At 34.7% G+C, this 23,240-nt stretch overlaps 1 protein-coding gene and 1 long non-coding RNA gene across 2 annotated transcripts; one reads left to right on the plus strand and one right to left on the minus strand.

The window, feature by feature from the left end:
- Window positions 1-469: 469 nt before the first annotated feature.
- Window positions 470-1,158, minus strand: LOC139859982 (uncharacterized). Its single transcript, XR_011763192.1, has 3 exons — window positions 943-1,158; window positions 775-852; window positions 470-680 (listed from the first exon to the last, which is right to left on the minus strand). It is a non-coding gene; the product is annotated as an uncharacterized lncRNA (long non-coding RNA).
- A 5,582-nt stretch (window positions 1,159-6,740) lies between these two features.
- On the plus strand, window positions 6,741-22,008 carry LOC139860321 (uncharacterized). The gene is made up of 12 exons (XM_071849088.1): window positions 6,741-8,103; window positions 9,733-9,960; window positions 10,450-10,739; window positions 10,785-10,860; window positions 10,924-11,117; window positions 11,195-11,299; window positions 12,400-12,773; window positions 12,954-13,029; window positions 13,119-13,257; window positions 18,890-19,768; window positions 19,823-20,511; window positions 20,677-22,008. Exons 1-12 carry the CDS (start codon window positions 6,741-6,743, stop codon window positions 22,006-22,008), a joined length of 5,745 nt encoding a protein of 1,914 aa, XP_071705189.1.
- Window positions 22,009-23,240: the final 1,232 nt, after the last annotated feature.

Here is a 23,240-nt window from a genome sequence, read left to right on the forward strand (position 1 = left end):
CCTTTGACCCGTTGAGGATAAAATGCAAAGTACCAAACCAATCCATATAGAATACATGGAAAAGCAGTCATCTACTCGATATATAATACTATATACAGTTAGCCAGTTCAAAAGATTAGCAATTCAGAACATAAAAGTAATTTTTAAAATAGAGCACAATCGAAATAATATATCAAACCGAGTTTGGATACAATACTTTCTCACCCATAACAATCATACAGATTTCAGAATCCATATCTCTAAAACCCACAAATATTAATCTTTTATAGGTACCCATGAAATGAATTCGCCATTTACCAAGATTAACCAATGTAAAGATTACTTTAGAGCTTATATAATATCCACTTGTTTTTTAGGTTTGAATAATAAGGACTTGTAAAAGATTAGCTTCAACTAAAGATTTCTTATCTTTTCGAGGTACCCATGAAAATTTTGATCATTTGACACCATTTGTCCATATAAAGACTCAAACTTGCAGCTTTAACTCATTTCCCCCAATGTTACCATCTATCCTCTATAAAACTTAAAAAAGAATAAAATTTGTTATAAGATTACCTGAGCAAAAACCACTGTGCCCACTTTTTAGCTTTCAAATGACTTGAATACACGTCTTTGAGGGTCTTTGTTTTTATACATACCAGCCATTAGCCAATAAACTGCAGCAACCACCTTCGATTCACCTAATAAAAAATAAAAACAAACAACAAAGAGATCAGCAGCAACAACGGCGGTGACACCATAAATCACAGATCACATATTTTTTAGCTAAAATACCTGTAAAGTTTCAGTTGTGGGTTTAGAAATCACCATCAATCACAGATCTTTTAGCTTCTTTAGGAGGAAAGGCAAGACCTGTTCGAGTCCCAAATGCAATAAGGTTAACGAAACTAACATTTACAAAACTAACATTAACGAACTACCAAATTGGACTTTGAGTATTACCTAGCTTTCACAATTGCCTCAATGGTTTTCCTCTCTTGCTGACTAACGGTTTTCTAAAATATTATTAAATAATTAGAATTTAAGCATTAAATGGAATATTAACATTTTGAATTACCTGGCCATCGGCAATTATCAATAGAACGTGATACTGACCGCCACTTTGTTCAATAATAGTAATAGCCATCTCGATAATAGGAGCAAACGATGTAGGTCCTGATGTCCTGTTTAAATAAAATAGGAATGAGATATCCAAACCTTACATTATGCATAAGGAAATAAAAGGGAGATAAAAAAAATGAGACCTGCAAGGCGTAATTAAGGTACTAATTCCCTGTATCGTCTCAAAATGTCTTCAAATCCATCACAAAATTTATCATCTTCGAGGAATCTAAACACTTCTTGATCATGTGTCGAAGCTGTAATTTTACAAAGAGGAAATATATGACTAAGATCATGCTGAAAATACAAATTTAAGGATGATTATGTAAATTTGTAATGTTATACCGTCCCCGAATCCAAAACAGGGAATTAAGTTATCCTCATCAAAGGAAGCTAGTGTTCTCCCAATAACTGATATTGCTTCTTCGCAACGGTTCATATCATTTCCAATGTGAAGCAAGCTTCTTCGATTAAATGACCTAGCACCTACGATTATATAAATTAAATTTCAAATAATAATATAACTTGCTAATAGAAGAAGTTTGTGCATTAAAAATACGTGTGTCATATCTCAATACCTATGTGTAATTCAATATCTCTAAACAAACATGCACACATAAAATAAAACTAAATTACTTTATGGCATACAAATATATCAACGCCATTTAGATAGTTTTGCATACAAAGCACATTTAGGCCCATTTACATAACCAATCATATTTGATTTTTTTATCCTTATAATTCATATGACAGTTACATTGTAGACCCATTTTACATAACTAATCTTATTCTTACAACACAATTAGGAGTTCAATTTTAAAAATTAAGAAATATTACAAAAATAAAGAACAAATGAATGTTACCTACATATACCGAGCTTACAACCGTGAGAAAGACACCATATACCTGGTGCATCAGTGTAAATTTTACTGAAAACATAAACCAATAATAAGAAAAAATTCTGAAAAAGTAGAATGAAACCAACTTTTTTAAATGAAAAACTTACAATAACAAAGTATCCAATCCAATGGGAGAAAGAAAATGACAAAATGTGATAATTTTGACCAGTTTGTTTTTTGAATATGAATGAAAATGTGATGTGATTTCACTGAACTATATATAAAGACCAGATGAGACTAAATCACGAAAATTTATAGGCTAATAGATTTGGCATTATCATTAAAACGCGTATTATGGCTGTTGATTCATCACTGTTGCCAAAACTTTAGGAAAATTGTTACAGTTTATTTTTAGAAGATATTTTGGTGTTCAAATTTTCACAGATTTTCAAAAGGATATTAATTTGTTGTAACTAACAGAATATATTCCATAAATCCAAAGGCTTAATTTAGGGAACCAAAAACTAAAAAGTAGGAAACAGATATATTCAAAAATGAAAATTATTTTGACTTTCTTATTGTTTAAATTCTAGTCATCAGTAGCAAGCTTAATGAAGGAAACACAAAATAACACTAACAATGTTTCTATATGCCATTTTTTGGTTTATAGGACATTTTATTGAAGAATTATTAGCATTCTGATAAGAATATAAAGAAGACTATATGAACAGATATGAATACTAATAGTAAGATGTTATTATACGGAGTATAACTTTAGAGATAAAAATATAAAGAAGACTATATGAACAAATATGAATACTAACGAACACTAACGAAAGCAAAATAAAAAAAAAATATATCAAACATGGTGGACAAATAGATTAAAACACAGATCAATGGCGATCAATAATTAACAAAATAGGAACTTTTTTTTATATAAGCTGGTAAGAGAACAGAGATCGACCGACACCTGAATGTAAAACCTTAAATGAATAGTTTTTAGAGAAACAAAATTAGGGTTTTGATTTTAAATCTGATCTATAAAGTAACGAACAAAACAAAATTTAGGGTTCTGAATCATGTATATGGCATCTTCATAAGTCGCTTGAAATATGGATACATCGATCTTCAATACATCAGACACGACAATCATAAACCTAAAAACCGAAACAAAAGAAAAAAGAATTACTAACCCGCGATTTGCGATTGAAGATTATTCAACAGATATTGATTCAAGAAATCGACCCGTAAACCATGCCTTTCAGTATTTATGGATAGTGTAAGTATAAACATAGATGTAGATGTATATAACTATAATAGCATCATATTCACTTTGTCCTATATAGTGTAGTCAACAGAAGTTGTTATTTTATGGTGTATCGGGGGATTGAGTTGTTAGGAATTGGCAGCAGAAGAATCCTAACTAATGATACCCTCGTTAGCAAAAACCCAATTCGTACAAGACTCATGTGACCTACATACGGCAAATGAATAAGCAAAACGTAAAACGATAATAAATGATAGATGACACAAGAATTTAACGTGGTTATATCCCAACTCCAAACATGAAGAATGGTTTAGTCCACATACGCAAACCAGAGATTTTCTTTATTTTCGTGCACACAATTGCAATGAGGCTAGGGGTCTATTTATAGTGAAACATTTAAACCTAGTTCCTTGCTGCACAAGTTAACTCGGCCTTCAAGCCAAAGATATTCCACAAATCAATTACCACTTATTGAATAAGGTAACTTTGCCTTCAAGTAAATAACATTCCTAAAATTTGAAACTTGCTCCACAAGTTAAACTTAACCTCTCTAAGTAAAACTTATCTCCCAAACATTCTTGATTTTCGTTCATTGTTTAAAGTTTTCATATCTCAACAATCTCTCACTTGGAGAATTTAAACAAACCCATACCGATTATCTGTCTTGAATTCATTGAACTTCCCCATCTATACCGCCAAGAAAGTTTCTTGGGACACGCACATTTCAACTCACTTCAACTATACCCGCAAAAACGTAATCAACCTCAATGTCAATTATGTTAAATATCTGACTATGACTCCTTTTGATACCACCGGATAAACTATCCGGGTCACGCCGCACTTCTCCATCGATTTTCCGTTTGTGGGAAGGAAGTCTTTCAATACCATAAATGTAACACCCTAGTTATGGGCCTAAATGAAATAGATATATTGTGTTATTTTATTATTATAATTTAAATATGATATTTAAATTATGAGTAATTTGTAGGAAATAATTATAAGGAGTGAAATAATAAATTATGAGTTGATAATTTATTATGTGACTAAATTAATGTGCTTGTGACGATGGTCACAGAAAATATCTGTTTGCGTGATTTGGGCTTCGTTAGGGCTGCTTAACGAGGCGTGTTGTGTTTCAAATCACAGATATAATACTTGTTAAAATAATAATTGTAATAAGTTGATGTGTAAGTTTTGTTGCAAGTGTACACGTGTGTGTGGGCATGTGTCTTTTATCCCAATCACTTGTTACTTCCTTGTTCCATATCTTAATTTGATAAAAATAAAAAAAATGTATGCACATATACATACTTACACGTATGCATACCAAACACACCATTTTATGTTTTTAATTTGTGAAGTGGGTATGATTAGTCCCTGGTGGCTTTTATGTATCTTGAACGTTCCATCTCATTTCATAATAACAATAACACACACTTACATCTACACATACAAGTACATCTCTAATATATCATGATTTTGGATTATATATTTATAATCAAAGAAGACTCTTGAGAACTAGTCCCACGAATTTGACAAATAAGAAGGAGGTATGATTATTTAATTTATATGAATTCAATTGAATAATACCTGGGTTTTTATGAATTTAATAACTAATAAGGTAGTGACCAAATATTGTGGTTTATGCTTAAATTGATCATAATTATCGCCTAGTTATGCTATATACATGATTCAGGTATGCTTGATTTGTGTAAATATGTAAAAATAGTGATTTAAGTTTTAGGGTTCATGCTTACATAAAATTGGGGATTTTGGTACTTTGATCCTAAATCTTGTGTATAAGTATTAGATCTTAGTGATTTTGGGAAAGGAATATGTGTACATATGTTTGGTGTGTTTTTTTTGTGCTTTGATTTAGACACAGAACCTTATAGTGCTCGAAAACCCTATATGTTTTTTTGAATATTTTCTGTTAAATATGAAGCGTGATTCAACACTTGAACACTATACTAACTTGAGTTATTTGGTGGTGATTCTCAGGTGATAAACGAAAAGGTGAAGGCTCAGTGATATAAGACAACTGAGTGCTTGGGCTTCCAGGTGAGTGGGATTATCTTTATGGATGTGATTATACAGTAACAAGTATAGTGATCCATGCCATGCTTATAATTAGACTGTGTAATGAGTCTGTGACCAGTGCAGTGACTATATGTGATTATGTGCGCACCCAGTGATTTCGTCGAGGTGTTTTGTGTGACGTAAGAGGTCGATTGTGTTTACCTCATTTGGGGTAATAGAATTGGGTCCAAACATTACTGATTAGTGGTATAGTATGAATGACGAGTGCGTCACATCTGGAAGACTATACCAGTGATTCAGTAATGGGGGCTATCGGTATATTCCAGCTTGATCAGCTACGGGTTGCCGGTCCTCTTGTTTATGGCTTTAAGTGATTAGTGACCAGTGCCTTTAAGCTGTGCTTGATGCTTGTAGTGTTGTCCACCTAGATATTGTCATTCACATAGCGTTATGCTAATTCCCCACAGTGTTTTGCCCCGCAGGTGTGTATTAGTAGCTTTTGGTGGGTTTTGCAAGGCAAGTCAAGATGTTTGACACAGTGTATAACTCTGATGTTTTGTAATAATCTATATGGTCAAGTAGTTTGTATTAATAACGTAACACCTGTGATTTCGTGTAATCATATTACTATGTATTAATATATGATGTGTAAACTTAAAGTCTTTCGCTGTGAGTGCTCAAAAAAAATGTGTATGTAAAAAGTATGGTGTTACAATTTGGTATCAGAGCATAGGTTTGGCAGTATGTGCACTGAGTACGTGACTTACTCCCAAACTTATGAATGTGTCGTGTCAAACATCCGAGTGGGGAAAAAGTGAATGTAGAGATATGTGCCTAGGTGATTGTGCTTAGTGATAAGTGCTAACAGGTTATCAACTAAGCTTTTGTGAGATGATGTGTTTGCAGACAGATATGGCTGACCAGACCAGAAATAACAATGCCCCTGTGACTCCCGGACCCGGAATATTTAGAGCGCCATCAGTGGAACATAGTCCCGAAAGTGATCCAGATGAATATGTTCATCAGCTAGAAAGTCAATTACAAGAAACTCGAGAAAAGGTAAAGGAATTGGAGGCCCACATTAGGTAATCAGCTGTGGTGTCTGAAGCTAATGATCCACCGATACCCCAGGGTTTACTGGTACTCAGTATACATCTGGCCCGTCGGGTGGTGCTTCCCAACCGCCTCAGTTTCAGCCTCAAGTTATACCTCAAGTGCCATATCAATCTTCCCAACACTACCAGTACCCTCTTCAATATCAGTACGCGACAACAAATCCATTTCAAACTCCTATGTTTCAGCAAGTGGTGAAGGAGAAGAAAAAGTGTACGTTCAAGCAGTTTATGGACTACAAGCCCTCTGAGTATTCGGGTCATCGCGGTCCGATTGTGACAATGAATTGGCTAAGGGAAGTCGAACGGGCACTGAAAGCCTGTCAATGTGAACCAGAATTGCGGGTAACTTATGCTAGCCGACTGTTAAAGAATTGATATATGGTTTGGTGGGATACAATTACTGCTCCGTTGTCCAAAGAGCAACTCAATCAGGTCACGTGGGAACAATTTTCTGCAAAGGTCCAGGAACAGTACTGCACCGCATTTGATATCAATCGATTGAAGCAAGAGTTCATGCAAATGACGATGACTGAAGAAATGACAGTCGATGAAGCGTTTGAGCAGTTTATGGACAAGTTAAGGTTTGTGCATCAATGGATACCTGACGAACAATCTAGAGTTCAATGGTTTGTAGAAATTTTGCGACCTGAGTATCGCATGATTGCAAGACTTGCTACGACTTTGTCACAAGCGCATATGTTGGCAAAGATAACTGAAAGTGATATTAATGCAGCCAGAAGTGTGAAAACTGAAAGTGTGTCGCAAGTGAAACCAGCGGCAAGTCAGTCTAGCCAGCAATTAAAGAAATCAAGTCGGTTTAAGCCAAAAGGGCAATCTAGCCAGGGTGGATCAGTGTCAAGTGGTCAGAAAATATGGTGTAGAATGTGTAAGTCTTCACATAGTGGGCAGTGTTCAACATTAACGAAACGGTGTTTGCATTGTGGTATAGTGGGACATGAGCCTCAGGATTGTTCATTTAAGAATAATATGTGTTGGAACTGTCATAAAGAGGGTCACCGATCTGCAGAGTGTCCAGCTGCAAGAAAGAGTTATTCCGGGGTGGGGTCCGGGTCAGGGGTATGTGTTGTGTCAGCTGAGGGATCATCTGCTTCCTTTGTGGAGCAGAAGCGCAAGAATCCTCCACAACCTGAAGCTAGAGCCTTTCAGATGTCAGTAGACGCTGCCACTACTACTGATGATGCAATCACCGGTATGTTCTTAGTAAATTCTTTGCCAGCTCATGTACTATTTGACTGTGGAGCAAATTGCTCGTTCGTGTCAACTACATTTTGTGCTAAGTTAAATGTGCCTGTTAGTGTAATAAATGAACCCTTAAATGTCGAAGTGGGTGACGGTAGGACAGTTCCAGTCACAAAGTTAGTGTCTGGAATTACTATTGACATAGAGGGTAGTCTTTTCCCTGTGACTTGTTTAGTGATGCCTATACCAAGCTTTGATGTAGTGCTAGGCATGAATTGGCTTAGTGACCATAAGTCCAGTATTAAATGCGATAGGAAAGTTATCTCTTTTTTGGTGGCTGGTGGGAAACGAGTAGTGGCTCGTGGTGATCGTGGCGGGTTCCGTTGTCCATTATTGTCGATGATGAAAGCTCGGAAATCTTTGGCCAAGGGATGTGATTCTTTCTTAGCCTATGTGATCGATGTAAAGAAGGAAAAGAAAGTAGTGTCCGATATTCCTGTAGTGTCTGAATATCCAGAAGTGTTCCCAGATAAATTGCCAGGCTTACCGCCGATCAGGGAAGTTGAATATAAGATCGCGTTAGTGCCAGGGGCTACGCCGGTTGCTAAAGCTCCGTATAGATTAGCTCCTTCAGAAATTCGTGAAATGATGTCTCAAATTTAAGAATTGTTAGACCGCAGGTTCATTCGTCTGAGTTCTTCACCGTGGGGTGCACCAGTGTTATTCGTGAAAAAGAAAGATGGTACACTACGAATGTGTACAGATTATTGTGAACTAAATAAAAGAACAGTGAAGAATAAGTATCCGCTTCCGAGGATAGATTACTTATTCGATCAGCTTCAAGGAGCTTTGATAATGCTAAAATCGAACATATATTTCATAGCATTATCCTTCAAGAAAGACAAGATTTTAGTTGCAATTGTTCTAATTTCAAGTAATTATCGTTTAAATAATAAAAGGTGAAGACAAAAGACAGATTCGACGATTTGAAGACGCAAATGACCAAAAAGCTAAAATATACAAAGTACAATTCAAGTGGTTCAATTTATTGATGAGAAACGTCTCAAAATTACAAAAGTACAAGCCGCAAAACGCAAAGTACAAGATATTAAATTATACGAAAAGGCGTTCGAAAATCCGGAACCGAGACATGAACCAACTTTCAATGCTCGACGCAACGGAGCTGAAAGTACAAGTTAACTAGGCACAAGAATATAATATATTATTTAAATAATTCATAATAAGAATAATAATAAATAATAAAAAGTTGTTAATTGAGCATAGTTAAAGGGTCATAAGTGAAAATTTCAAATCAATAATTCGCAACGAGATATTATTGATTCAACTTTGAATGGTAGCCAGCTAACATTCCACCTACAACAGTATCAATCATTTACCTATAAAAGCAAGGCACGGAGTAATGAAGAAACTACACCTTTTTCTTTTCCTTTCTCATATCATATACTATATATATATATTTATATTTTATAATTATAATTTTAATTTAAGTTTAATAATAATTGGGTTATTGTAAGAATGTTTTACGGGTTTTAAATCGAAACACTGTCCGTGTAACGCTACGCTATAAATAATCATTGTAAGTTATGTTCTTCCTTTTTAAATTAATGTCTCGTAACTAAGTTATTATTATGCTTATTTGAGCCGAAGTAATCGTGATGTTGGACTAAATATTAAGATGGTGTTATTGGACTAAATTATACATATGTTGAATATTTAATATTTATACATTTAAATATAAATACATTATATAATATGTGTTTGCATATCAATTATGAAAATCTAATTATAATATTTATAACTTTTATATATATTCCAATATACATATAATAATAATTATTTATACAATTCATACATAGATCCATTTCAATATCAACTTAACTATTTCGTATATAATTTTACATTTTAAATTCTAAGGATTAAATTGTATTTTATTATTTCAAATTATTATATATACTTATACTTATTTTTATATTTATATTTATATATACATATTATTTACAAAAAAATGTTCGTGAATCGTCGGAAATAGTCAAAGGTTAAATGAATTCAAGAAAACAGTTCAAATATTTTGAGACTCAACATTACAGACTTTGCTTATCGTGTCGAAACCATATTAAGATTAAGTTTAAATTTGGTTGAAAATTTCCAGGTCGTCACAACATGATGTCGTCGGGCAACAACGCACTAAACGACAAAATTCAAAACTTTCTTGATCAGAATTTCGTCGAGTTATTGAATGTAAAACTTGCAAAGGACATGTCGTCGGAAAGTGTCGTCGGCAAGGGTAACAAAGTTTTCCATACAGAAGAAACAGGCGCCAATACAACGTGCCCTTTTTACAGTTTCCCTCCTATTGCTTACCGACGACAAGTCGTCGGTAAGAGTCATCGGTAGAGTACAAAAATACTAATATTAAGTTATATATATATATATATATATATATATATATATATATATATATATATATATATATATATATATATATATATATATATATATATATGATTTTGTAAGAATAGAAAAATTAATGTTGATAAAACATATAAAGAAAAACTAATAAAGGAATATAGAAAAGTTGTCTTTTGATAAATTGCCACGACCATACAAACGACTTCAATTAGTATAAGGATTTTGACGTGACTATATATGATCGGCTTCAATTAGTATAAGAATTAATTAATGTATAATATAATAAATAATGATATAATATAAGTTATGATGTATTAATAATATATATATAAGCTAGGATTAAGAGTAGGTGCAGATTCGGAAATTATAAACTTATAACTTATGTATTTTAATGCTTCAATCGCCATAGCAGGACCGATAGTATTTGTCACACCGACACTCCAATAACTCCACCAAGGAGCACTTCCAGTAGCACCCCTCGGCACAACTTTCAGGGCTCGTGGATGGGCTCGTGGTCGTACCACAAACAACAATCTCAGAGCTGCCTTTTCGAAAAACGGTGAGAGACCGTTACAAGTCAAGTTTGACGTTGATGAGCAGTTTACTGGTCGCCCGCTCGAGAAGCATGGCCAGATGCTAATTTCTATGATCGGGTCGATAGTATGGGACCCTAGCTTTCCCAAACATTACAAAGCTTGGAATAAAGTACCCGCAGATGAGAAAGAAGATATTTTTCCAGAGATAGAGGTTAATTTGTGTAATACATTCTAACTATATTATTTACTTTTGTAGGCGTTCTTTGATATGCGCCCCTGGTTAGATGGTGGTGATGTTGAAACATTGGTTAGAGCCGGGATTGAGGCCCAATGTGCCCAATCTTATTGAGACGCCAAAAACAACCTAAAGAAGAATCATTTTGAAAAACGAAAAGGTTACGATGTCCCTGGTAACCTTCGTAATTCACCGCCAGATGAAATGGATCAGGACCTGTGGGAGAAGTTGGTGGACCATTTCATGGACCCTGATGTAATTGCTCGTTCAGAGAAGAATAAAGCAAATAGGAAAAAACAAAAATTCGCGAGTAAACATGGGAGCAAATCGTATGTTAGTCGGATTGTGGAAAGCGTAAGTAGCTTAAATTTTAAATACTGTTACTTTTAAATTTAGTTGAGCAAGTCATGTAGAATTTTGAATGATTGCAGAGGAAGAAGTCACCTGAACATCATCTTGGTCTTATCAGCAACTGGAAACAGACTCATTGCGATGATAAGGGTAATTGGAATTCCACGGTAGCACGTGATTATCATGTAAGTAATTATAGTGTTTAATTATAAGCATGACAACAGTTTGATGTTAAATTTTTAAACATGGTTTGTTGATTTATATCTTGTTAGTATATATGTTACCATATATGTTACCGGTATAAAGGCTCTATTGAGTCAACAGCAATCGTCGATTTATTGACGACTTAACTGACTCTTAGAGCCTAAATTAAATTCTATGCAGGATTTATAACCCATGAAAATTTGATTCTACCATTCATGGCGTCTATTATTATTATTATTATTATTATTATTATTATTATTATTATTATTATTATTATTATTATTATTATTATTATTATTATTATTATTATTATTATTATTATTATTATTATTATTATTATTATTATTATTATTATTATTATTATTATTATTATTATTATTATTATTATTATTATTATTATTATTATTATTATTATTATTATTATTATTATTATTATTATTATTATTATTATTATTATTATTATTATTATTATTATTATTATTATTATTATTATTATTATTATTTTAGTATTTTTGTTTTTTATTTTTAAAACTTTTTCCTACTTAAAGGCCGGAGGTCCTATCGGAAGCAATCTCTTTATAATAAAGAGAGGGATAACTTTCTCTACTCTTGAGAGTGTTTCACTCTGGGTGGAGAAATGACTTGTCTTTATTCTCGGATAGGGGAAAGATTGTCTACATCTCACCTCCCTCATACACCGCTTATGTGGTATTGGGTTTTGTTGTTGTTGTATATGTTACCGGTATAATTTCGTCTTAAAATATAACAGATGCTACCTACTGAAATGGCCTAAGTAACAAATGGTTTGAACTAGCTGCCATATATATATATATATATATATATATATATATATATATATATATATATATATATATATATATATATATATATATGTTTGTATGTATGTATGTATGTATGTGTGTGTGTGTGTGTGTGTGTGTGTGCAGGTAGTTCAATTGCATATATATATATATACAAATAGTTCAAACCATATATAACAGTTTAAGTGGGGCAAAACGGGTCGGATGGATGATATATTTAATTTACCGAGAGTAATTTTTTTTTTTTTTTTTTTTATTAGCAAGAGATGCTAGATAAGCAAACTGCAACTCAAACTCAATCAGCTGATAGTGAGAAAGAAATCTTAGCATCGGTTTTGGGTCCTCGTCATGGCCATAATCGTGGAATTGGGAGAAAGTTACCACTCAGCGCAACTACAAGTATACCATCATCATCAAGATCGACTAAGAGGGCAAAAGGAAGCGGTGTTGTCAATCGAATTGAAGAAATGGAAGCGACACACCAACAAATGAAAGAAACACAACAATCCATGTTGTCTTGGATTCAGTCGTATGTTGAGATAAACCGTGATGTCCCGGGCGTTCGTCTTCCACCATTTGACGATCCAAACAATATCCAAAGAGCCGAGGAGGAAGAAAGTGACAATGAGAATGTGTAGTATGTGGAGGTTAGTCGGGTTCGAACAAACATTTTAGTATTTATGTTTAAGACGTTTTATGTTTAGTTGTTTCGGATGTGTAATTTCAGATATTTGTAATTTCCCGTTATAGGATTTATGTAATGAATTAGGTAATTTGAATGAATGTGTTGTTATCTTGTTTGTTGAATGTTTAGGCTTTATAATGTAAATTCCAGGTTTTGTTGTGAAGTTTTCGGCCGGAAACAGCTGAAACAGGCTGCTGTCAAATCTGTTTTTTATACCTGCCAAGGACATGTCGTCGGCACATATGTCGTCAACAACTGAATTGACCAAATTGTTTTGTTGGTTTGACTAAAAAGTCCAACTTTGACTATACGGTTATCGACGACATGTCGTTGCCACTTGTCGTCGGCAACATGTCCTCGGTAAGGGACCGAAGTCGTCGGCATAAAAAGTTTGACCGGATTGGTAAAAGTGGGGCCCAAATGTCGTCGGCAGGCAACAAGTTTCGTCGGTAACCGTCAACTTGCCGACAAGGCTTCACCGACGACGCCTTGCCGACGACAGGTCGTCGGTAAGCACATTTGGCAAGGACATGTCGTCGGAAAACATCGTCGGGGAAGTGTCTTTTTCTTGTAGTGCAAATGATGACTATGAAATGTTTGAACAAATTAGAGTATATTGAATTCCCTCTTTCTCTTTTTATTTCTCAATCTTTCAAAGATCTCACACTGTCTGGACCTCCTTTTTTCATCAAGATCACATCATCTTGGGATCCATTAGCTTTAACAACCTTGCATCTTGGTCCTGGGTCAAAGAGAAAAATGCTATTGAGTTTGGTGGTCTATTTTCCAAGTGTCCAAACTCGAAGAGTCTTCGCTTGACCACCTGTAGTATACTTGGTAGTAATGGTTTCACTATTTCCCATTCTCAACTTTCTAATCTCACACTTGAAAATGGATGGTATTATGTTGTTAATGTAGTTGCGCCTCACCTCAAAGATCTCACAATCTTAAAATGCGTAGGTGTAACGACCCGCACTTTTTCGATCATACTATACTTATAAGATTAATATTTACATAAATTAAACCTTGCCAACATGATAAGCAATCCAAATTGTCGAGATTTATATTTCCGAAAAGAATTTTACACAACGTTTGACCGTCTAGTTTGACCAATGATATCACGAACTATACAATATATGATAATTATACGTTTGTGTATATATATGTATATATACATATTTAACATGATTAAGGAATGTTTTAATACCTCATTTTATATTAATAACAACAAGTTATATGTGTATTTTGAAACTACTAACTTAAGTTTTCAAAACGATAACTATACGTAACGTTATTTGACATAAATACTTAAGACATATAATGTTTATACATATATTGTATAAGTAATGTATTTAATCACTTTTAAGAACTTAAATACATAAAATCATATAAGTGTATTCACAAAAGATAGCTATATTTGAATCCTCATTCCATTTTTCACAAAATTTCTATACGTATACCTAGAGTATTTGTACTCGTATCATACCTAGCTCCTATACGTATTTACTAATAGTAAATACACATCAAAATCACCACCTAACCAGCCATTATTCATGCCCTTAGAGCTAGGTAATTACTTTTGAATCATTGCAAGACTAATTACAAAAATACAAACTAGAATTTTGTCATGTTATCCTTAAAGATCACATTTTTAGGAGTATATATGTATCATCATTTTTGATTCATTTTTACTTCAATCTCTTAACTAAAAACACACACTCTTTCTTACTCTCTAAACTCCATAACAATCCAGCAAAGTTCCATAAAGATCTAGCTTCAAAAACCATACTAAAACACCATAAGAAAACCATACAAAAACACTTCAAGAAAACCTTCCAAGAACACCAACTTACTTCCAATCTTTCATCCACTTCTATCACCCTTTTGATTCTAGCTTCTTACTTCTCTTTTACAGCAACTTCATCCAAGGAACTTGAGGTAGAATCTATGTTCATAACCTTATTCGATTCATATATATATAGCTATCATATTTTGTGGTATACAAGTTTAACAACAAGAACATAGTTTGAATGTTTTCAAACTTGTTTGCAAACTAAATAGATCCTTCTAACTTAACTTTTAAAATACTTCAAGACATGTAACATAACTTATTTATATGTTAATTTAACAAGGTAAAACTTGGTTTTTCAAAGTACAAGTATTTTTGGAAAAATGGTCATTAAATGATTTTGTTGTAACAAAAATGTTTAACTTCATATGTTTCACTAAACTTTCACCTATGCCGTATGATTTTGAATACAAACCAAGGTATTTACAGTTCATAGTCTTAAAGAAGAACTCGATCCAAGAAGATGGCAATTTGAATCAACGAAAACGGACTTGTAACGAAGAAACTATGACCGAAACAAAATTGGCTATCCTAGACATTTTCAACTTCGGGATTCATTGGAAAAATTTACATAAAATCACATACTTTTAAGATAACATGATATTTTATATATATGTACTCATAATTCAATTTCATATGGTTCAGGATCACCCGTAAGCAACACGAGAAGATTAATCATAAGATCCCATGTTTGTACGCAACACGTCATTTGACAACACCGGTACTTTATGTACGCAACACGTCATTTGACAACACCGGTACCATGGGTCAAGATTAATCTCGACCAATACATATACGATGGGGTTTTATTTATTTCGTTGGGGGTTTTGTTTATTGCGGGTATATTAAACATCTAAAAATGAACCATTAAAAATTGAATTACTAACATCGGAATGCTAACTACGGACTAAGGAAATATTCAAAATATTAAAAGTATAACAAGTATATATATATATAACGTTTGTTTTAAAATGAAAACATATTGATATATTATATATGGATAGGTTCGTGATATCAACCGGAAGACCGAGTCAAAATATATATATCATCAAGACAAGAGTGAGTATATAGTCCCACTTTTAAACTCTAAATATTTCGGGATGAGAATACATGTATTTTATGTTTTACGATATGGACACAAGTAACAGAAAAATATATTCTACGTTGAGTTGTACCACTGGCATACTTCCCTGTAGCTTGGTAACTGTTATTTACAGCGGTATTGTAAACGCGAATCCTGTTGATAGATCTATCGGGCCTGACAACCCCAACCGGACTGGACGACCAGTATTCAACGGTTGCACAGTACTTCGTTTTGTGACTACACTTGGTACGGTGTAGTAAGATTTCATATTAAAGGGAATATGCGACGTGAAAATGTTAAGTATGGTTACCAAGTGCTCAACCACTTAGAATATTTTTATTGAAATGTTTATATACGAAATCTTGTGGTCTATATATATATATTGCTGCGCACTAAACCTATATCTCACCAACTTTATGTTGACGTTTTTAAACATGTTTATTCTCAGGTGATAATTAAAGCTTCCGCTGCATTATGTTGAATCTAAGCAGGATCATGCGTACTCATATTTGTGTCAAAAATAAAACTGCATATCCGAGGACGTGTGTTGTAAAATATGCTAGAAATCGTGTTGTTATTATCATTTGTAAAGTTTGTAAGTCGAAGATTATCGTTAAACGATAATCATCTTTTTATTGTCTAAAGCTTGTAACAAAAATAATGGTTTGGTTTGTAATGTATAATATATGCAGTTTTTCTTTTTTAAAAATGTCGCATATAGAGGTCAATACCTCGCAATGAAATCATACGTTATCTAACACGTTCTTATGGCTAAGGACGGGTTATGACATGTGGTATCAGAGCGTTGGTCTTAGCGAACCAGGTCTGCATTAGTGTGTCTAACCGAGAAGCCGTTAGGATACATTAGTAAGTCTGGACTTTGACCGGGTCTGATTTAAAAAAAAAAAAAAAACCATTGCTTATCACTGTTGGTTAAAATTTATATGTAAATATTATATAAGTACTAATGGGTTAGTTGTTGTGTGATAGATGTCGAGCTCAAAAATTGTTATCACAATCAACGACTCCGAATCAGAATCTTCAGATGGCGTTCCAGTCATTAACCTGTCCGATGACGAAAATGATATCCTTGGGGAAGACTCACAAATTCCGGATGAACCAACTATAGAGAACTCGGAAAGTGAACCCGAGGAGGAAAGTGAACCCGAGGAGGAAAGTGAACCCGAGGAGGAAAGTGAACCCGAGGAGGAAAGTGAACCCGAGGAAGAAATACAGGAAATTACAAAAGACGAGTTCGAACTAGGAAAGAAACGAAAGGCTAATGAATTAGAAAATCCAAATCCCGAGTTTAATGAGAATGATGTGGCACCAATTCCACTCAACACTACCACCCCTATCCCCGCTATTCCTATTCGTTCTGTCCCGGCATCCAGTTCTTCAGTCCCACAGCCAAAATATAGGCAGACAGTTAGGATAAGCGTTAAGCAAATCTTTGTGTCTAAACGTCCTAGAAAATAGATCAAACGATGCGCTGCTGTGTCAAACCATGGAACCGAATAATGTTTTGTATAATATTAATAGTGTGGTTTGCTTAATGTTCGATGTAAGATAAGCATATGTAAAATATTGAAGTATGAAATGCAATAATTTTCCATGGTTAAGTATTATTTAGATTGTAGTAATTGATTCTGTACTAAGCTATTAAGTATGAACATTAACGGGTAGGTACTACCCAAGATATAATTATAAAATGCTAATAAGAAGAAAAGGCTTTTATAATAATACCTAGTTCATATTATTAATAAGCTATAATGTACTATAAATACACACTACATCTATAATAATCCATGTGAATAATTATTTTCTTTCATTAGGAAATGGCGCGATTGAATCGAATGACGGAACAAGAACTCGAGGAACTCATCAACCAGCGAGTGAACGACAGAATGTTATGGGTTGAGGCTGCAAGAGCTGCTGCAGTTAATCCAAATCCTCGTGTAGGATGCTCCTACAAGACGTTCCAAGCTTGCAAGCCTTCATCATTCAGTGGAACGGAAGGGCCGATCGGTTTAACCCGATGGATAGAAAAGATGGAGACGGTGTTTAAAATCAGTGGTTGTGATGAAAAAGACATGACCAAGTTTGCATCGTGCACTTTACAAGATAGTGCACTCACATGGTGGAAGAATTATGTGAAGGCGGTAGGAGGAGATGTAGCTTATGATACTCCATGGGAAGAATTCAAAGCAATGATAATCACCGAGTATTGTCCAAGGAATGAGGTTATTAAGTTAGAAGATGAGTTACGAAGTTTGAAGGTGGTTGGTACTGAAATCACCAACTACAACCAGCGATTCATGGAATTAGTTTTGCTATGTCCTGAATTGGTTCCAACCGAAGAACGGAAGATTGAAATGTACAAAGCTGGTTTGCCCAAAAAGGTCAAGGCAAATGTTACAGCATCGAAACCTAAGACAATTCATGAAGCTATAACCATGGCGAACGAGCTAATGGATCAGGTCATTTTGGACAAGAAAGCATTCAATACTGAGGTGAAGGTATTGGGAAACAAGAAAAAGTGGAATGGAAGTTATGATCGAGGTAACCAACAACAACCTTATAAGAAACAAGAAACCACAAAAGGTGCGAGTAGTGGTTCAGGTTTTGGTTATAAAGGACAAAGTCCTTTATGCAACCGTTGCCACAAACATCACTTTGGTTACTGTAGTGTGTTATGCACCAAGTGTAATCGACAAGGTCATCTTGCGGAAGATTGTAAGGCTCTCGTTACAAATGGCAACAAGACTCCTGCCACCAACGCAAATAGAACTGCTTTGGCTACCATTACTTGTTTTGGTTGTGGAAAACAAGGTCACTATAAGAGTCAGTGCCCGAATCAGAATGGCGGACCTGCACGTGGAAGAGCGTTTGTTATTAATGCTAGAGAGGCACGAGAAGACCCGGAGCTTGTTACGGGTACGTTTACCGTTAATAACTTATCAGCATCTATTTTATTTGATACTGGCGCCGATAGAAGCTACGTGTGTATAAATTTTTACACTAAATTGAATTGTTCATCATTACCTTTAGATGCTAAGTATTTGATTGAGTTAGCTAATGGTAAACTAATTGAAGCCGATAAAATTTGTCGTGATTGTGAAATAAATTTAGCCGGAGAAACGTTTAAAATCGACTTAATACCCGTAGAATTAGGAAGTTTTGATGTAATAGTCGGCATGGACTGGATGTCCAAAGTAGGAGCGGAAGTTGTTTGTGCCAAGAAGGCAATTCGTATTCCTGGTAAGGATAAAATGCCGGTGATGATTTACGGAGAGAAGGGTGATTCAAAGCTAAAACTCATTAGCTGTTTGAAAGCCAAAAAGTGTTTAGAAAAGGGATGTTACGCTATTTTAGCACATGTTAATAAAGTCGAAAAGGAAGAGAAGTGCATCAATGACGTGCCTGTGGCAAGAGATTTTCCCGAAGTTTTTCCGGAAGAATTGCCGGGATTACCTCCATTTAGATCGGTAGAATTTCAAATAGATTTAGTACCAGGAGCTGCACCAGTGGCTCGTGCGCCATATAGACTTGCACCGTCCGAATTAAAAGAACTTCAAAGTCAGTTAAAAGAATTATTGGACCGTGGATTCATACGACCGAGTACTTCACCGTGGGGAGCTCCAATTTTGTTCGTCAAGAAGAAAGACGGATCTTTCCGAATGTGTATAGATTATCGTGAATTAAATAAGTTAACTATCAAGAATCAGTATCCACTACCGAGAATTGATGACTTATTTGATCAATTGCAAGGATCATGTGTTTATTCGAAAATCGACCTAAGATCGGGTTATCATCAATTACGTGTCAAAGAAGAAGATATACCGAAAACTGCTTTTCGGACACGTTATGGTCATTACGAATTTTTGGTCATGCCGTTTGGATTGACGAATGCGCCAGCTGTATTCATGGACCTCATGAATCGAGTTTGTAGTCCGTATTTAGATAAGTTTGTTATCGTTTTCATTGATGATATTCTTATCTATTCCAAGAGTGAGCAAGAGCATGAAGAGCATTTAAGGTTGATACTGGAGTTGTTGAGAAAAGAACAACTTTATGCTAAATTTTCTAAGTGTGCTTTCTGGTTGAAAGAAGTACAATTTCTTGGCCACGTTGTTAGTAGCAAAGGAATTCAGGTTGATCCAGCAAAAACTGAAGCTATTGAAAAATGGGAGACTCCTAAGACACCAACACAGATACGCCAATTTTTGGGTTTAGCCGGTTATTATAGAAGGTTTATTCAAGATTTTTCCCGAATAGCTAAACCGTTGACAGCATTAACGCAAAAAGGGAAGAAATACGAATGGACCTCGGAGCAGGAGAACGCATTTCAATTATTGAAGAAGAAGTTAACTACGGCGCCTATTTTATCGTTACCTGAAGGGAACGATGATTTTGAAATATATTGTGACGCTTCGCGACAAGGTTTTGGTTGTGTTCTTATGCAACGAAAGAAAGTAATTGCATTTGCATCCCGACAATTGAAAATTCACGAGCGGAATTATACGACGCATGATCTAGAACTGGGAGCAGTCGTGTTTGCATTGAAGATATGGAGACACTACTTGTATGGGGTTAAATGCACTGTGTTTACTGATCATAAAAGCCTTCAACATATTTTTGATCAGAAACAGCTGAACATGAGACAACGTAGGTGGGTCGAGTTAATAAACGACTATGATTGTGAAATTCGTTATCATCCCGGGAAGGCGAACGTGGTGGCCGATGCTTTAAGCAGAAAGGAACGAGAACCAATTCGAGTACGAGCGATGAACATAAAAATTCGCATGAATCTCAACTCACAAATCAAAGAAGTTCAACGAGAAGCACTTACTAAAGAAAATATAGGAAATGAAATAATGAAGAAGTATGCGAAGCAACTCGTTATGCGGGAAGATGGAATTCGATATTTTGCAAATCGTATTTGGGTACCGAAGTTGGGTGGATTAAGGAAGTTAATATTGAACGAGGCACATAAGACAAGATACTCGATACATCCTGGAGTTGGAAAGATGTACCAAGATCTTAAGACGCATTATTGGTGGCCTAATTTGAAGACAGACGTTGCAACATATGTTGGGGAATGTTTAACTTGTTCCAAAGTCAAAGCAGAACATCAAAAGCCGTCAGGGTTACTTCAACAACCAGAAATCCCAGAATGGAAATGGGACGGTATTACCATGGATTTCATCACGAAGTTACCAAAGACTGCCTGGGGATACGACACCATTTGGGTGATTGTTGATCGTCTCACCAAGTCTGCACATTTCTTGCCTATAAAGGAAACGGATAGAATGGAGAAACTATTACGATTGTATATAAAGGAAGTTGTTTCAAGGCATGGAATACCTATTTCCATTATATCCGATCGTGATAGTAGATTTACCTCAAAATTCTGGCAATCACTACAGGAGGCACTAGGAACTCGGTTGGATATGAGTACCGCATATCATCCACAAACCGATGGACAGAGTGAAAGAACGATTCAGACTCTCGAAGACATGCTCAGGGCATGTGTGATCGATTTTGGAAACGGATGGGATAAATACCTACCGTTAGCAGAATTCTCGTATAATAATAGTTATCATGCGAGCATTGGAGCTGCACCATTCGAAGCATTGTATGGAAGGAAGTGTAGATCTCCTATCTGTTGGAATGAAGTAGGAGATCGACATTTAACTGGTCCCGAGATCATACATGAAACGACTGAGAAGATAGTGCAAATCAAGGAGAGATTGAAAACAGCCCGTAGTCGCCAAAAGAGCTACGCCGATGTTCGAAGGAAACCATTAGAGTTTCAGGTCGGGGACATGGTTATGCTAAAGGTGTCACCTTGGAAAGGTGTAATACGTTTCGGCAAAAGGGGTAAACTGAAACCAAGGTACGTAGGCCCGTTCAAGATCATCGAACGCATTGGACCGGTAGCTTATCGACTCGAGTTACCGCAACAACTCGCTGGAGTACATAATACCTTTCACGTCTCAAACCTGAAGAAGTGTCTTGCAAAGGAAGACCTCACCATTCCTCTTGAAGAAATCCATGTCGACGAGAAACTACAATTCGTCGAAGAACCAATTGAAATCATGGACCGTGAAGTTAAACAGCTCAAACAGAGCAATATACCGATTGTTAAGGTTCGTTGGAATGCTAGAAGAGGTCCCGAGTTTACTTGGGAACGAGAGGATCAGATGAAACGAAAGTATCCGCATTTGTTTCTCGATGACGCAAAATAGGTACAATTTTAAAATTTCGGGACGAAATTTATTTAACGGGGAGGTAATGTAACGACCCGCACTTTTTCGATCATACTATACTTATAAGATTAATATTTACATAAATTAAACCTTGCCAACATGATAAGCAATCCAAATTGTCGAGATTTATATTTCCGAAAAGAATTTTACACAACGTTTGACCGTCTAGTTTGACCAATGATATCACGAACTATACAATATATGATAATTATACGTTTGTGTATATATATGTATATATACATATTTAACATGATTAAGGAATGTTTTAATACCTCATTTTATATTAATAACAACAAGTTATATGTGTATTTTGAAACTACTAACTTAAGTTTTCAAAACGATAACTATACGTAACGTTATTTGACATAAATACTTAAGACATATAATGTTTATACATATATTGTATAAGTAATGTATTTAATCACTTTTAAGAACTTAAATACATAAAATCATATAAGTGTATTCACAAAAGATAGCTATATTTGAATCCTCATTCCATTTTTCACAAAATTTCTATACGTATACCTAGAGTATTTGTACTCGTATCATACCTAGCTCCTATACGTATTTACTAATAGTAAATACACATCAAAATCACCACCTAACCAGCCATTATTCATGCCCTTAGAGCTAGGTAATTACTTTTGAATCATTGCAAGACTAATTACAAAAATACAAACTAGAATTTTGTCATGTTATCCTTAAAGATCACATTTTTAGGAGTATATATGTATCATCATTTTTGATTCATTTTTACTTCAATCTCTTAACTAAAAACACACACTCTTTCTTACTCTCTAAACTCCATAACAATCCAGCAAAGTTCCATAAAGATCTAGCTTCAAAAACCATACTAAAACACCATAAGAAAACCATACAAAAACACTTCAAGAAAACCTTCCAAGAACACCAACTTACTTCCAATCTTTCATCCACTTCTATCACCCTTTTGATTCTAGCTTCTTACTTCTCTTTTACAGCAACTTCATCCAAGGAACTTGAGGTAGAATCTATGTTCATAACCTTATTCGATTCATATATATATAGCTATCATATTTTGTGGTATACAAGTTTAACAACAAGAACATAGTTTGAATGTTTTCAAACTTGTTTGCAAACTAAATAGATCCTTCTAACTTAACTTTTAAAATACTTCAAGACATGTAACATAACTTATTTATATGTTAATTTAACAAGGTAAAACTTGGTTT

The sequence above is a fragment of the Rutidosis leptorrhynchoides genome, chromosome 7 (genome assembly GCF_046630445.1).
Source record: "Rutidosis leptorrhynchoides isolate AG116_Rl617_1_P2 chromosome 7, CSIRO_AGI_Rlap_v1, whole genome shotgun sequence".
NCBI lineage: Eukaryota > Viridiplantae > Streptophyta > Magnoliopsida > Asterales > Asteraceae > Rutidosis > Rutidosis leptorrhynchoides.